The sequence below is a fragment of the Gnatocerus cornutus genome, chromosome 10 (genome assembly GCF_029298725.1).
Source record: "Gnatocerus cornutus isolate USDA-ARS CGAHR chromosome 10, icGnaCorn1.1, whole genome shotgun sequence".
Lineage (NCBI taxonomy): Eukaryota > Metazoa > Arthropoda > Insecta > Coleoptera > Tenebrionidae > Gnatocerus > Gnatocerus cornutus.
This window is the reverse complement of record NC_142242.1, coordinates 4,979,909-4,996,758: the sequence shown is the minus strand read 5'-3', so window position 1 is coordinate 4,996,758 and position 16,850 is coordinate 4,979,909. Positions and strand designations below refer to the sequence as shown.

The 16,850-nt window shown below is 33.7% G+C and overlaps 2 protein-coding genes across 3 annotated transcripts in view; one reads left to right on the top strand and one right to left on the bottom strand.

Annotated features, from left to right (window-relative positions):
- Positions 1-1,497, bottom strand: part of CtsL4 (Cathepsin L4) — a 3,274-nt gene extending 1,777 nt beyond the window's left edge. The window contains exons 1-3 of the mRNA XM_088047030.1: positions 1,116-1,497; positions 345-409; positions 145-294 (exon numbers count right to left, since the gene is read on the bottom strand). Coding sequence (XP_087903156.1) covers positions 145-294; positions 345-409; positions 1,116-1,197 — 297 coding nt within the window. The 5' untranslated portion in view covers positions 1,198-1,497. The remainder of the gene's footprint in view (positions 1-144; positions 295-344; positions 410-1,115) is intronic.
- On the top strand, positions 559-16,850 carry Mitf (transcription factor Mitf). Of its 2 annotated transcripts, none has more exons than XM_088047022.1 (6): positions 559-878; positions 3,607-4,132; positions 15,273-15,459; positions 15,521-15,762; positions 15,940-16,089; positions 16,152-16,850. In XM_088047022.1, exons 1-6 carry the CDS (start codon positions 721-723, stop codon positions 16,395-16,397), a joined length of 1,509 nt encoding a protein of 502 aa, XP_087903148.1. In that variant the 5' UTR covers positions 559-720; the 3' UTR covers positions 16,398-16,850. The 2 variants fall into 2 exon arrangements, with proteins under 2 accessions (XP_087903148.1, XP_087903147.1); XM_088047021.1 differs by having other exon boundaries at positions 16,131-16,850.

Here is a 16,850-nt window from a genome sequence, read left to right as displayed (position 1 = left end):
CCTGAGGCTCCAATAATAGATAAAAGATTGTCGTTGAATGTAGTTTATTTTTATTGTTATGTGGGCTCAAATGAGTATTTATGCGCATTTCAAATTCACCTTATGCGATCGTTTTATCGAATTATCAGTAATTATTATTCTTACCATGTCGCTTAAGTGATTGTCCTTTATATAATAGGAGTGTAAACCTCTATCGGCTTCTTCGTTATGTCGTTGAATTTTCTCCAAATTTGATTTCCAAGCTAATTTTCTCCTCGCGTCGTGGTTCCCATAATAAGTCTTGTTGTAACGCTCCTGAAACATGATGTGAGATTCACACGGAATAAAAATACAAACTTTCATACTTTAAATTCATCCCAGGCAGGGTCGGAATCGTAGTTTTCTTGAAACCGAAATTTTGGAAGAAATGCTAGAAAAAAAATTAAGTGAACGACTTTCATGTTGTAACAAAAGTGTTTTAAAAATCAGCATATTTTTTTATTGCGATTTTTGCTGATGGCGCGTTTTTCAAATCGTTACTTTGGAGCCCCACTTAGCGCATGTGGCGCACGCACGTTCGACTTTGCCCATGACATTGTTAAGAATACTCAGTCGCCAGTTAGATGCTATTAAATTACGGCTACTCTGGCTGTCGGGCGTTACTACGTCGGATAACAAATATGACATCGTCAAAAGCGACATAAATTACTAGAAACAGATTTGTGTATTTGATTGTGAAAGATGGCCGAATCTGGTATAGATTTAGGTTACGATCTGTCGGCCCTATTATCCGATGATTTTGATATTGAAAGTGCAATCGATTTTGACGATCTCTTGGGTACTCCGAAAAATCAAGAATATTACGAACTAACTTCTAAAACAATGCCTGTTAACGAAAGGTGAGCCAAAAAATAATTATCCAGAGATTTAACTCACGTGAACCGCTGATTTAACATTTGATTGATGTCATCAAAGTGGGAATAACAATTACAAATTGATCTGTTTGTGTGTGCGCATGATGGCAGTGAAAATTCCAGATGACAAAAGGGCCCAACACTAAGATTTTATGCTTGCTATTAATAAACTACATACTGTACTAATATTAAACTTTCTGAGAAACTGCCAACAATAATCACCTGTCAACGCGTTGCGTTGAGGATTCCCCCAAAAACTCCGAATTAACTGTTTGCATGCTTTTTGCGATTGGTCGCTTTCCATGCGTGCTTCTACATACTCTGATTTTCCACACTTTACTTGAGCTTTGCTCCTCTTAATTAGGCAAGGAATGTTAATTTTTCATGGGGCAATACAAGTTAGAACTGGTTTACTACTGTCGTGTACCAGATTTAAATATCAAGTTCAACTTATTGCGCCCTCGATTTACCCTAAAAGTGAATCATAGACAAAAATAGACAGGTTGTGGTTTTTCAACCGGCTTCAGGAAAACTCAAATAAACTTTCTGGTTTTTCTTCAATTCTACATATTCAAGTGGGCACTGGTTCAGCACACGTGGACTAACTTACTTTGGCAGCACACACGGAAAAATCGCGCCAACAGTTTATCATGGGTGTCAATTTCTGGCCAAAACAACCCATATATAGATTTTACAATGCACTTGCAGAATAATACAACACATTGTTAATTTGTTATCAACTGATAATGACAAACGTAAACCGCCATCAACGGATACGTTGGTGATGACTGCATGGTGACAATGACTCTTGACATATTCACTTTAAAAAAACTACAAGAATTGAATTCATTCAAAGGTGACGAAATTATCACTTCAGAAAAGAGAGCCTGGATTTTTCACAAACACGTGGAGCATTTTCAAACTACGAATTGTACATTTATCTCGACTAATCTTAAGAGTGCAATTAAAACTGTTTGCGTTGTTGCATCATTCTGGAATTTAATCAACGTTGGATGTAAAAATTTGCATCGAAATCCAACCCATAAAATTGCAGCATTTAACAACAAAATATTCTAAAGTTAATACCGTGTTAAACAGGCTCGTTTAACTTAAATTAATTACCCACAAAAAAATATAAAAGTGGGACAAACTAGTGAAGAAAATTCGAGAAGAAATTAATAAATATACATTGTTTAAAAAAATAAATTCAATTTTAACAGCTGGTAGTGATGGTACGGCGTATGCAAAAAAAATTAATATTTCTTTTGTGGGTAATTTGTTGAAACACGAATTTGTTTATTTAAACATTTAGGTTTTATTTTCAACAGCGCGCGCTCGTTCTTTCTCATTAAAATGAGAAATCACATATGAAAATTAAGGTACAGTTTTCACATTAACTTTCACAAGTCACTTCTTTGTCGGCAGTCTACTTTGTCTCGATTAAAATAAAAATCGGTCGTGCTACTTCATTTGTAATTTCACAAAACTTGGGATGAAGTACAGGGGCCAAAAATGCTTTTCTATGTGAATTTGTACCAGTTTTGTGAAAGGAGAAAGTTTTAATCGTAACTTCTCTCGTTTCGAAGGCAATTTACAATTTTTGCGGCGTTAATGAATCTGCAATGATTTTTATTTAAAGTACAAATATTGTGTTAACGGAGATGATACAAGTGTTCTTGAAATAAACAGACTGCACCGTGCGATTGTTTCAAAAACATTTACATTTATGGTTTAAAATGTAGATATAAGCAGGAAATCATTTGAAAGTAATTAAAAAGCAAACTTATTCTAAAGTTAGTTCAACCTTGACCTCTGAGTTGGCCCACGGTACGCTTTTTCTGATTACTAATTGTTGACAAAATATTTTAAAATGATTCGTCGCCAAAATAAATACCACTTTGTAAAAAGACGGTGTTTTAGAACACCTGTAGTACCGCGTCCTTCGGTGTTTGAGATTTACTGCAGATCCAAGTCGTTAATTAAATGTTGACTTATTTAGTTTGCAATTTGTCAATGCCACTCAGGTCGCCATTGTATTTTCGCAAAAGCATCGAACAATGACTCTAGAAAAAAATTATCAGTTTAAGAAGACTCAATTTTTCGGTTATCGAAACGGGGAATGACGTCAAACACAAACACCTTCTAGATATATTCTAAATACTTGATTTACGTTTTGTATGAAGCAGCGCAAATATCTTATATTGAGTTAAGCGTTAATTAGATTTATTGTTTTGACGTTGAATGTAGGAAAATGCGTTCAAAGTGACGTCGTAGCTAAAATTACAAATTTCGTAACTAATTAGTGCTAATTGTCATCTTGTAAGAATCAGCGCAATTCGATTTCACGTTCCTGAAGAGCCGACGGTTTTTTCTAATTGTATAATGACAGCTTTTTCGTTTTAAGCACGTCGTGAACTCTAAAATTACAATAAATAAACAAAACGTTTAAATGCAGTTTTATCCGGTCTGTTGCTCGTATTTTAAGGAAGTAAACTATTTTTTACATTTTATCTACCTGGAATTGAGACGATTGAGTAATTTTTCTCAATGGGTGGGCTTGTTTGTCCCAATTGAAGCTTTTGGTCCGAAACAATTGTTCCAAATTAACTGATACCATCGGAATAATTTTCATAATTAAATCAGCGTCAAGTGGAAATGAGAGCATTTCGATTAGTCCCAATGCATTGCTTATCTAACGGAGCTTTTCTTGCAGCCCTCCGAATCTCAAGACGGCGACACCTTTGTCCCGCACGCAATTAAAACAGCAACTCATGCGAGACCAAGCAATGATGGAACAACAACGTCAAGCACAAGAAAGAGCGAGACAAGCCCAAGCTGAAGCACAAGCAATGCAGCCAAGATCGACAGCCACTGCCATGAAAGTGCCATTGCACAATTTACCGGTAGATGTTCCTCCTCAAGTTTTACAAGTTCAAACAAAGTTAGCGAATCCTACTAGGTATCATGTGATACAGAAACAGAAAAGTCAAGTGCGTCAGTATCTTAGTGAATCATTCCAATCACCGGGAAATAATAATTTTTTGACGAGTTTACACCCTACTTCTGTTCCACAAACTCATAGTGCTCCAGGAGTTGGCACGGTACCGGCAGGAACCATTGGAGGTGTTATCTCGCAACCTGCGGTTGCACATTCTCATCCTTTTCAAATCTCATGTCCTAGTCCTGATCCTGTGGCCATGTCGCCAGCGCTGAGCTCCGGAGCCACCAGCACTTCCGAGGTAAGTGAAGAAAATAATAAACGCGGTTTTTGAGGTCTTGAGATAAAAAAATTTACTTCTTTAATCACTTAACAAAATGTGTTTTCCCAAATTACAAACAAACATTTGACACACTTGTTCAAGACGAAGACTTTTGACGGTTTAGAAGCAACGATAATGGAAATAATTATTGTTATCGATCTAATTATGAAAACAGGAAAAACAAACAACTCAAAAGAAAAGTACAAAAGATATTTGTTTATGAGTTTTTCAAGTTTACAATGGAAAATAAATATTCTTTTTTATTGGCGTCAAAGATTTATTGCAAGATTTCCAAATTATTCGTATCTAACGGGGCTTCAATGTGTGAAGCACGCTTGAGTGTGATAATTTTGTATTTGTAAGTACTACCTATTTTGCCGAATGTAATAATTGTTATGCAAGGTTTTCTAATGCGTGTCGTAAGAGATTCTGACAGAAGATTTACTGTCAATTAGATTTTCAGTTAAATCAATTTACACGTTTTTGTAACAATAAGCGGAATTGTACTGGCTGAGTATTAAAAGTTTTCGATTCGAAAATTCACTTTCTAAAACTTCCTTTAAATTTTTTATTACTTTGTTGTTCGAATTTAATTAGAGAAAACATTTCGAATAATAACTTGATAACATTTGAAAACTTCCAGATTTTTTTTTACAGGATGCTGATAATTCTCTGATGAGCATTTTAATTTCCCGGAAAGATATAAAAACAATAACAATGTGTTTGATTATTATTATTAATCATAAGCAATAACATACTCCAAAACAAATCTTCAGAATCACGATCTGATAATATGATGAATCGGCGATCACTGATCGATGAGTAATACTATGCGTGAATTTCTGAAGATTAGGTACAATAGTAAAGAGATAAAAATACAGGAAAAACGAAAATCTTCACAGTATCACAAGAAGCTCGTTGGTAAATGAACCATGAAGCAGTGTCACTTAAGATGTAAGAAAAACAGTAAGAGAGAAGAGTGGGTGAGTTTATACTAAAAGCGTTTTAATTTTATAACCAATAACCGTATCAATGCTGATAGTCTTATAGAAAAATAAAATATTCCAATTTAGGTCGTAGATTACATCAGATAGATAAATTCCTGCTCAATCCGTCTTATCGTCTTTTTTATTTATTTCCGTTCGTTGATTTTTGTCTTGTTGCAATAGTTCAATAATCCTCATTATCTCTGTTCGTCTAATGTGAAATATTTTTTTAATCCTTGCTTTCTGTAGGCTAATTTTATTACCAGTTTTCAGATAAAATTTATTACTTAATAAAATTTTGCAACGATCGAATGGTATTCACTGGAATTTTATAAAGCAGTAAATGTACTAAATATCAACAATTTACATTTTTGTGTTCGATATTACCCGATAAATATCAGATTTGTTTTTACGAGAAAACTTGTTTCAATTTATCATAGTAAACAAAAAAGAACAACAAACAAGGTTATAGTGTGAAACATGGACATGAAATCTGTAACTAATTGCACCTAATCTTAGTAATAATCACATTAATGACCTTTTTAATAAAGATTAAATTGTGTCAAGTCAGAAAACTATTGTGTTTGTTGATTAATTTCCGCTCTATTTTTACGAGATTGTCATTTTGTGGTGGTGGATGAGGAAATTTGTGGTCTTGCAGTGTAAATCCCGCTCGAGCAAGCAGTCGGCATTTTATTACGAATTAATCAACTAAAAAGCAACGCAACTTCTATGCACGCTGTGTTAAGGACTTAATAACTTAAAAAATTAAACATGAGATTTTATTTTGACCTTACAACAAAATTGCTCCTATTTAAATAATTATCTAAATGTAAGAATCATAGCTATTGTACCGTCTGTTATGTAAGGTTTTTTATCAATGAAACTCTTCTCCAATTTACGGGACAAAGTTTAATTACATTAGTGACATTTTTTTCTGGTATTCATAAGTTATTATGAGTAGTGTAGTACTACTATTGCTACAAAGAATTCCACAATAACAACTTTTGTTGATTTTTCACACTTCTAGTATGTATTATCGAATTATTCATTATACTTATAAATTCCTCTATTTATGGTCTGAAGTATAAATATTGTCTGATTTTTCGATCAGTGTTGAAATCAATGTGTGAATTGAATGTTGAAAGATATATTGTAAAATTATCGTCGGATGTTTATGGGTTCGTTCCCAACTTAGTAGATATTAATCTATAATTAAACAAATATTAACAAATTATTGATCAATACGTTTAGATTAAAGATCGTCGCAACCGGATGTGTAAAAATATTAATAAAACCGTTGAATATATTAAATGATAATTAAATATTTGAAGTATACGATGTAATATGGACATTCTTGACTTTATAGTACGAAGGAATTTCTTGAATTTTATTATAACATTAAATTTCGTAGTTACTATATATGTAGATTTTAACTCTTAATTGTCAGAATGTAGGTCAGTATCATTGTTATTAGAAATTAATTTTTCTTTAATCGTATTAAACATTTTTCTAAATTCGATACTTAAGTACATAGTGTCTTATATTTACTGTAAAAATTTTACGACTGGCGACCTTATTCTTAACGTTAATTGGACCGATGCCAATATATTTTGAAATAACTAAATTTTCCGAAATTTATCTCAGTTAAAACGGTACTACTCGTTTCTTATTTTCTATATTTATTTGAAATACATATTTCGGTGAAAATTTATTCCCGAATTTTTGGTGCTCCATATTTCTGAAACTACGACAGATATAAAGATATGAACTATGTAAATGTACTTTGGTTGATATTTCGCTAATTTTAGCGAAAACTTAAGTTATAAGGTATAAATTTTTCGCTGAATTTCATGTAGAATTTAAAACTATTTAAATTTTTTTCTGTACGCCAACAAATAACTGAATTAAAAGTGATTGAAGTTTTGAAGAGTAAATTTTAAGTTCATAAATTGTGTTTGCTTCGTATAAAATGAAATGAATTTTTGGTTTATTGCCCCTCGTAAACTACTTGACCTACCGATTTGAGATTTGGTCGGGTGATAGATTTCGAGTAGTTCTTTCGATTGATAAAAAGTCGAAGACATTAAATGTCGTTTTTTCTCCGAAAAAGCTTCTTAAACATCACCACCAAAAAAAACTGCTATAAACCTATTTCGGTCAATATCTAGTTTACTTATAAAGCAAATTTACTCTACTGGCGCTCAGTTTACGCAAGTTTTTACTCATTTTACTTAAACTGTTCTAATTTCGTACATCAAGAAATAACTGAGTTATGGTCGATTGAAATTAAACTTTTGAAGGTCCGAAACTGTGAGTGCTCCATTTTTCGGGAGTTTTTGTAGCATTTTGTTTTCTTCGAGAATTTATTCCTACGCTTTTCAGAAATCAAAAGTTTCATTTTTGTAAAAAATTGATTCTAAAACTATCTAAACGTACTTTGGTCGATATCGCTAATTTTTGAAGCAAATTTTAGTTATAAGATACAAATTTTACGCACAATTTTAGGCAAAATCCAAAGCTGCCATAATTTTTCTTGTACGTCAGGAAGTAAAGTAAGATGTAGTGAATTTTTAGATTTTTTTGAGTGGTTATTTATTCCCAAAATTTGGGCACTCAATTTTCGGAACTACGACAGTTAGAAATATGCGGGTTTTGTCAACGTTTTTTCAAAATTTTCTGTTGCTAGGAATATTAAAAATTTTCAATTTACAATGTACATAAATCCATGTATTTAAAAAATAATTTCCTATTATATTTCCGAGAGATATAAATCTGTTTATAAAAGCAAATTGAGCTAATTTGTTTTTATGCATATTACAGAAACAAATATACTGATATTTTTTATTTACCACGTATTACGAAATTATTTGTGCTCACTATTAGCTGGTATCGTCACCACACATCCGTACATTTGCGTAATTGGTACCAATTGTGTGATTGATTTTTTTTCAGTATTATCATACGAATTAGCTAGTTGCAATTAGTCATTAAAACTCGCTCAAACATGAATAATTATTACAACATTAAAATAACTAATTAGTTTAGGATAATTAATAAAAATGTAACTAGGCAGCCAATAATACACTTGCGTTGTCGCACTGGTAAGTTCTTCGAAGCTTCCTCGGAAAAAAACGCCGATGGTAGTATCCGCTGACTACTTTGGCCTTCATATTTCATTATGTAATTAATTGTGAACTAATATCTATCGAAACGTGGTAATTGTCGCAGGAGTGCATTATTTTGAGCATTGAAATTGCGTGTTTTAGATCGTGGGAATTGCTAGGGTATTCGAAAATCGAAACAGAAACCGGCTTTGTATTATTGAGTACATGGTCAATTATGAACGCATGTCGATTTACTTGTTATTATTTGATAATAATCGTTGGTTGCGACTTGCGACCGTCGCAGCCACAGGATTATGTCATGGAGTAGCAACAGTCAAAATTTGGGCCACCAAAAAAAAAACAGGACAGAAGAGTATCAGTGTATTGACCACTCCAATAACACTAGTACTCATGTTTTATTCAAGTCGTTCACCAGCGGTATAAAAATATTGTGTAACTGTCTTAATGAAATTTTGCGCCACACAATTATTGAATATAAAACTGATTGCGAAATAATTCTTTGGAGGAGTTGGAGGAGTTAAATGGGTATTCATGGAAGCGATTAAAGTTGTTTTCTATCTTTTGAAAAATGATCTCGTGTGTTTTTCCGATGGTAATGGGCGATTTAAAATTTTGCACACTTTCGAGAGGTGCTGACCTCAAAACCAGACAGAGGTGTATATGATTTACAACAGGATTATTTGCAATTTATTACACTGTAGTAAATTACAAGTATCTAACTATACCTACACTGCAGTGTAAATAAAAAAGGGAGAGTTGAAACTATCAAAATTTTACTTGAATAGAACCATATTATTTATTGATGTTTTATCTCATTGTTGGAGATTAAATACCTCCATAAAAAATCGCGTTAAACTGAATTTAGTAAGATTATAACATTTTATTGCGTTTATTTTCAATAAAAATGAGTTTTGTTGTCAAGTTTTGTGGGACTAAATCAATATTTGAATAAAAGTTAAGAACGAATCTTATTACTGCACATGCGAGTCGTGATATTACATACCATGTCATCATTATTTTTTTTCCGTGCAATTTACTTGAAAGAATTATTGCCGTTTAGACTATAATTTTTAGAGGACAACTGTATCCGTACTAATAACAATTGGTTGTGGACAGTTCCTCTGTATAAATCAACAAGTTGTGTTTGTTAAAGAGAAGAGCGTCTGCGTCCTCTACAGCTAATTAAAGGATATAATTACATTGCGTAACCATATTTCGTAACTGCACAAATAACAGCTGCTGATAATACTACCACAAAAGAATTAAGAAGATTTTTTCCACATTAATATGGATATTTCCTTCAAAATTGAATAAAACTTATAGTGACGTCACGGTGTTACTTATTATCCGCCATCTCGTTTTGAGTGCTGGCAGCCACCATTTCTTGTCCTGACACCGTTATCATTTTTATTATTATTATTGTCTGAGTCATTTTGTGTAATGTATTATCTCGGTAGGTGACAACTCTCGCATTTGTTAATAATTGATATCATTTCGTAATTGTAGGTAAAATACTCAGAGTAGTTAGTAACAAGTCTGAAACCAGGTTAGCCACTAGTCTGAATGAAGATAAGTCAGTATTTGTCGTGTGTTTATCAGATTTACGTTTTTGTAACTGTTAGAAAAATGATGAGATTCAGTCGTGGCAATTGACGTCGGTACGACCTTCGAAGAGTCACTTTCTTTATTTATTGTACGGTTTATTTATTCAGATTGATAATTAAGTTATAACTGAATGTGAGATAACCGCAGTTTCTGCAAATCTGATTTGTATTGTGCATGAAAAAATTACTATGCTAATACGAACATTGACCTAATTCCACAAACGCATTCATGGCATGATAACGCTTCCAGGAGTCTTGGGGAAATCCTCCACTCAACCTATAGCGACGACTTCTGGGATTTACAAAACGGGTCGCCCCATTTACATTCAATGAGTGTTATTGCAAGGTGTAGTCGACACTTTTCTAAATTGTCAGATATTAAAGATCCATTATTATAACAATTAGTGGGCTACACTTTCCTTTGATTACAATACAGTTTCTCATTGTAATGTGCTCGTGGGAGTGTTTATTTGTCTAAGTGTAAGATAGTCAGGGAAGTTTTCATAATTTTTAACCAGTCTTCATCTATTTAAATACTTGATCTTTTTATCAGCGAGTTTAAATCTTTTAAGAAGGATTTATCACGGCTTAAGCTGCAGTGATGTGCGTTAGTTGAATCACAATTATATAACAAATCTACAGTAAATGGAGCAAAGGTGGGAAAAGATAAGTTTTTTGGAATGCAAAGTGGAGGATTCTACAATTGTCGTGGTGCCTAAAATCTTGCCTAGAGATAGTACTGTTACATATATCTACTTCTTCGTACTATTTGGCACAAAATTACCAACTACGTGTGAAAGTCCTTCCAAGAATTGAAGTTTGATTCTAAAATTTTTCCGCGCTTCTTTTAAAATTCCTGAGACGAGTGCCGAAGGTCGTACTAATTTCCCAGAGCGTCGAATCGTGAATTAGATATTACTACTACAGTTCGATTACTATAGTTGAGTATAATAATGGGTAGAGAAAATTTGTTTTGAGGGCCGAAACTCATTGTTGCCGGTGACATTTTGGTGTTTTGCGTAAGTTTCTTTCAAGTTGTACCGCCTGGAGTCTGCACGTGGTGCGCGCGCTGATGTTGCTTAAGTTCGGTGGAAATGATTTAGTACTCTAGTTGCGCTTGTGTCGTATATCGCATTGTGCGTCACTCGTGCTTGAGCCTCAGTCGTTACTTATCTGTCAATTGTCAACGAACCGCGCGCGTTTCGACTCATTGTTATTTAGTTCATGAGACAGAGACTTCCAAACTCGTTTGCTCGCGAAAGTTGTTATTGCTATGTGCTAGAGTTCTTTACCATTGGATAATTAGTAGCAGCACCTGCCCAAAATGCCGGTTTACAATATAATCACTAGGAGATGTAAGGTAGTAATATTATTAGATGTTTGTCGTAAGAAATTTATCAGATTTGGCGACAAAGGATGTGTCTTAATTTGATGCACGCTTTTGATAAGAGTGATTGTGTTATTATCGAAGCGGTACTCGAAATTTTTTTCAAAAGAACAAAAGTTGAATGTCGGAAAAGGTCAGAGTGTTTTAGAAATCTTTATATTGTCTTATTTTATCTAATTTTCTGTATTATCTGTATTAGTATGATTGCGCATGTTAGGTGAAATTATTTGATTTAGCTCCAGAAGCGCATCTGAAGGAAGAATAGAAAGACCGAAACGCGCCAGACTACAATCTACATTATCAATTAAGAATCCAGTGAAGTACTAAATGACGTTAAAGACGTTTATCCACTTAAGTGATATTTATCGAAAGATACGATCATTTTGTGTAAATGGCGCCACGACGCTAAACAACGGACAATCGATCACCGATTATATAATTGATGTAAATAAACATTATGTCAATTTTGCAAACTTCACATAATTTTTGATTGTTTACATAAGAGTTAGACTGAAGGTGTTAAATTTAAACAAATAAGTGTGCAAGTTGTCTAAATAGCTGCTTGTTAACATCATGATGAGAAAACGTAGGTTTCAGTATTCAATATCTTTATTATACACCGCATTTTGGATAATTATAAAGATTTTTTAATACGGTAACGGGAAACGCGTCCTTCACTGGTTTGTGTATCCGGAATAGGATTTTGTTTAAAACCAACGATCCAAAAAATTCGAAAAATGAATGTGTGCCTGATGGTGCTTGAGATTCGGAACAAAAATGTTATAGTAGCGTAACCCCATTGAAAAAAATTCCACACGAATATTTGGTATGTTTGGTTGTCTCGTTTATAGTCGGAGTTAATTCATTTTCAATCGTTATGCAATCAAATTAAGATTTGTTGAGTCACTTCGCAAGAAATATGGTTTTAAAGTGCACAATGCTAGTCCAAGGTAAAACAAATGAACTGTAGAGCCGCAATCCACGCTTGGATTCACTTGCCCATTTTCAGGTGCATCCCTTTATTAAAATTTCTTCCTTTTTTTCCCATTTAATTTGGGTTAATGACTTTTATTTTAACGTGGACTGCAAATTTCAACAAGCTGCGATTTGTGGGTCAAGGCCTTCGCTAATAAAATCGCAGCAGTGTAATTACACATTCATTGAAAAATATAATTTGAGTGTGAGAATACGATTCATATATTTACAGGATATTGTTCATACTAACTTACGTAACGATGGTTTTTAACAGTTTTTGTTGTTTTTAAATGAAAATCGTCACTGATGTTAATACTATTTTATTACACGCGACCAGAATTTCACTTTCGCCTCTCAAATAAAATTTCCAAACTTCAGGACTGGTTCTAGAACTAGACTGATTTCAGGTTACGAAAGTCCGGTGATATTTTCAATTCTTGTCGTTGTTTTGCATTTTTAAAATCAATCGTTTAGACAAGGTCAGTACTTTTATTTTCTGGTGTTTTGTATTCCCGCTGCTTTTTCTCGGAAATTTTATGGTTTTACCACCCCACATTCCGGATAAAAGTCGTGACGCCAGAGGACCTAATTAAAACTAATTAATACAGAAGAGACGCGACTTTTTCATTTTGCGACATTCCGCCGATTACTGTAATAATTTATCACGTTAAGCTTTTTTCGAGTCAATGATTTACTGCCAATAATATTGCATAACACTATCTCTAGCACTATTTTATAGACAACCAGGTATATCGCAGATAATATAAATTGACTCGTTGTTAGGGTCCGTGTTTTATAAAAATGAAAAGTTCATTCCGATCGGAAACAAACATTCGTGTTTCATCATTTTCGTGGAAACTAATTTATCTGATTACTACTTGCGCTAGATTATTATCTATGAATCAAAGTATTGCAGAGTGATTTTTAGATAGCGTATTCGAGAGTATTTGCGTACATGAATGAATGAAATAATGTTTGAACTGTGCGGATGAAGTTTTAATTGCACCGGTCCTTTCTAGTTTACGCCTGAAAATAGCTTTCAATTTAACTTAAAAAAACACAAATTTCTCAACACGCGATTTGTTGGTGGTGGGAAACATTGACCCGTTGATTAACTCGTACTAATTATTTTTTTAACGTTTTGAAATCGTTTTATTAATTATAACATAACCAACCATACAGTTTGATCTTCACGCTTGAATATGTCACTGTGTACCACTTTTAAACAGTTGACATGAATTAAGTAATATTTAAATTTATTGTGACTGTAATTACAGGCAATGTTGTCTTTTTCCTGACCTTCCTCGAGAGTTTTTGCCGAAATTTACATAATTTCGTTGTGATCATCGAAACGGTAAAACTTAGCACACTTAGATATCAAAATATTTCTTAAGCGGTGTAAATTAGCCGTGTCAAATCTTGTGTGTTCAACGATAATGTTATATAAAAATAATTTACAATGTTAGTGATGCAAACTCATCTACGTGAAATATTATCCCATAATTAAATCTCGATGTTGCGTTGAAACTGATTAAATAAATTTATTCAGCAAATTGCGGAGGAATATCACTATCAAACTTGGCATTCCTCGCCACAAGTGCAAAAAGGATAATTTTTCTGGCCCTTCTTGCTTGCGAAAATTGCGACACAACCGCGTCTACATTTTATACAAATATAGATAGAACCCACGGACATATTTATTATATTATTTATAGTTCATTAATCGCGCCGAAGATTAGTTATATAACCGCCTTCAGTATTCTCCTGAGGTGCCAAAGGGATTACACTGCAACAGAAAAGGGTTTTATCAGAATCTGTCAGATAAGCTCCTTATTTTTCTCGTTATAGACAGTTTTAAATCAACATCGTATTTTTAAACGGAACACAAATAATTCTAAGCCGCTTTTTATTGCTGCTAACCACATTATTGATGTCAAAGTTAATTTAAATTTTCCTTTTATTATGTTTTTGTTGTCGCTTGGCCACGTTCTCAAACAAGTACTTTTCCGTGCGCAACGAAAAAATGCCAATTTACTAAACCGAGAGATAAACGGAAATTTTGACTATTTTGATCGAAACTAATAAAGTGACGCCTGTTATCAACCATAGTGATTCTTCTTAAATTCGTTGGAATGCATTTGAAGGATATGTTTGTAAGTATCTAGAAAACTAATTTTTCCCTATTGTACATCATCATTAAGATTATTATTGCCTATTGTTCGTTTTATTGTGATTTCAATTAAATTTTACTGTTTTTTGGTCACTTACATGTTTCAACGAGTTGTTTTTATAGAAATAAACGTCAAATTAAAGGAAATCTCTAGTTTGCGATTTCGTGTGCGTTTCAAGGCAATTTGAGCAAAAAATAAAGTAATAAGGGAGACGCTATTTGATCGGCAATCCGCAGGGAGCATGAAAAAGCAAATTTCGTGGTGGCGTTTTATTGAATTTTTTTGGCATTTTTAAAGAGCGGAAGCTGGTTTGTTAGTGCACGACTATGAAAGAGTGACCCTAGTTCTATTGATACGACCTCTGTTTGATTTATTGTATATAAAAGTAAAATAAGTTAAGTTGTAATCGACGAAATGTTTGTTCTGATAAGGAAATTATAAACACCTCCTTTACGGATGCTGCAAGAAGAAAACAATAAACAAAGCATAGTTACGTCTGCAGAACACAAATCAATTTATAGCCAGAAGAGAATTACTTAATTACTCAATTGTCGTTTTATTTTAGGCATTGTTTAAAGGAGCTATTATCAAATGTAAGTGATAGTCTAGGGAGCTCGATTAAGAGATTCGTTGCGTTCGAACGGAGCCGTTTTTACAGAGAAATTATCGAAATACTGATAACTATGTCGTAAAAACGTATCATTAACTCAATGAAGCGTCTGGTTTATACAAATTATGGAAATAACCGTCAATTACATGCCTAGAAACTCCGACCTCGAAAACCAAAAGATCTAAGTACATGTCATAGATATAATAGAATAATTTCGCTTTCGTGTTGCGAGGAAACTTAATTCGTGTCTTTTTCCAGGCTGAAGATCTAATCGACGATCTGCTCTCGTTGGAATCAAGTTCCCTTGCTTCTGATAGTTTCAAAACATCCGACAATTCCCTCCAAGGAACCGACATCAACATTAAGAATGAACCCTTCGTTCTTAGCGATGCTGAGCTCCACGCACTTGCGAAAGACAGACAGAAAAAAGATAATCATAATATGAGTAAGTTGAATGAAATGCTCCACCAATCGTAACATATAGTTCAGTTTTGATTGGTTTTTAGTTGAACGCAGACGGAGATTCAACATAAATGATCGAATAAAAGAACTCGGAACCCTCTTGCCGAAGAATAATGACCCGTACTACGAAATTGTCAGAGATGTTCGGCCGAATAAAGGAACGATATTAAAATCATCAGTAGAATATATTAAGTGTCTCAAAAATGAAGTACAAAGATTAAAGCAATCAGAAATCCGACAGAAACAAATCGAACATATCAACAGAAGGCTGCAACTCCGGGTCCAGGTAAATTAGACCCGTTATCGCTCTAATTGGCACTTATTAACAATAGATAGCCACTGTCAATTTCAATTCAATTTGTGACGTACGTTTCACATGCCACTTATAATTGATTAGTTTGCTGTTGATAAAAGATTTTTATTGAAATCTCTGGAATTTCTTAGAATTTTCCTTCATTTATAGGAGTTGGAACGACAGATGAAATCTCACGGACTTCCTTTGTCGGAGTTCAACTTCCAAGGTTATACTTCGTACAACTCGTACCAAAAGAACCAGAACCAACCACCTCCAACTATGTTACCTCCAATCATGTTGTCGGATCCTAATAAAAAGGTACTTTTTTCCTTCCTGATCAGGAAAGTTAATTAGAATAGGGTTCGGATGTTGCGTTTCAGATGCCCGATGTCATTACTGACGCCACTCTAAGTTTATCGACCATGGAGGAATTAATGGACGACGATGAACCTGTCAATGGAGATCCAATGATGTCGTCACCTAACGATCTCTCCGGGGAACAACTCCTCACATCGCCTTCTCACCAAGTCCAAGATGGGCTCTTGTGTGAGCCTAGATTACCTACACCCACCAGCCATATAGAACACGTCGATGGAGACACCTTAGACATTGATATGATCGCATGATATTAGTGCATTTGTGTACTGGGATTAAAAGAAGGTCATTTTGAGTTCCATGGACAGTGACTGAAATATTACCATTACCATTATTATTGAACCTATAAACCATTTCTGTAGAAAGCCTGCTTTCTTTGGTTTACTTAAATCTTTAGGTTTATTCAGCATTTAGTTTGAAGATTCGACTACAACATCAGTTAGAACCTTTTGTTATGTAGATATGATGTATCGTTATGTATTATATTGTGCCTAATGTGACGTCAGGGCCTTTCGTAGCTCAAATTTTATAGATACATTGTTGTCTGAGATATGTTAAAAACAAGCCAAATATGTGTAAATAAAAGTATTGTGATGTTTTGGGTAAGGTATTTACAAGACATTTGTTTTTTGTTGTTAATAACGAATTGATAGATTTTAACATTGTTTTAAAATGAATACCTAAGAAATTATCGACGATTATTA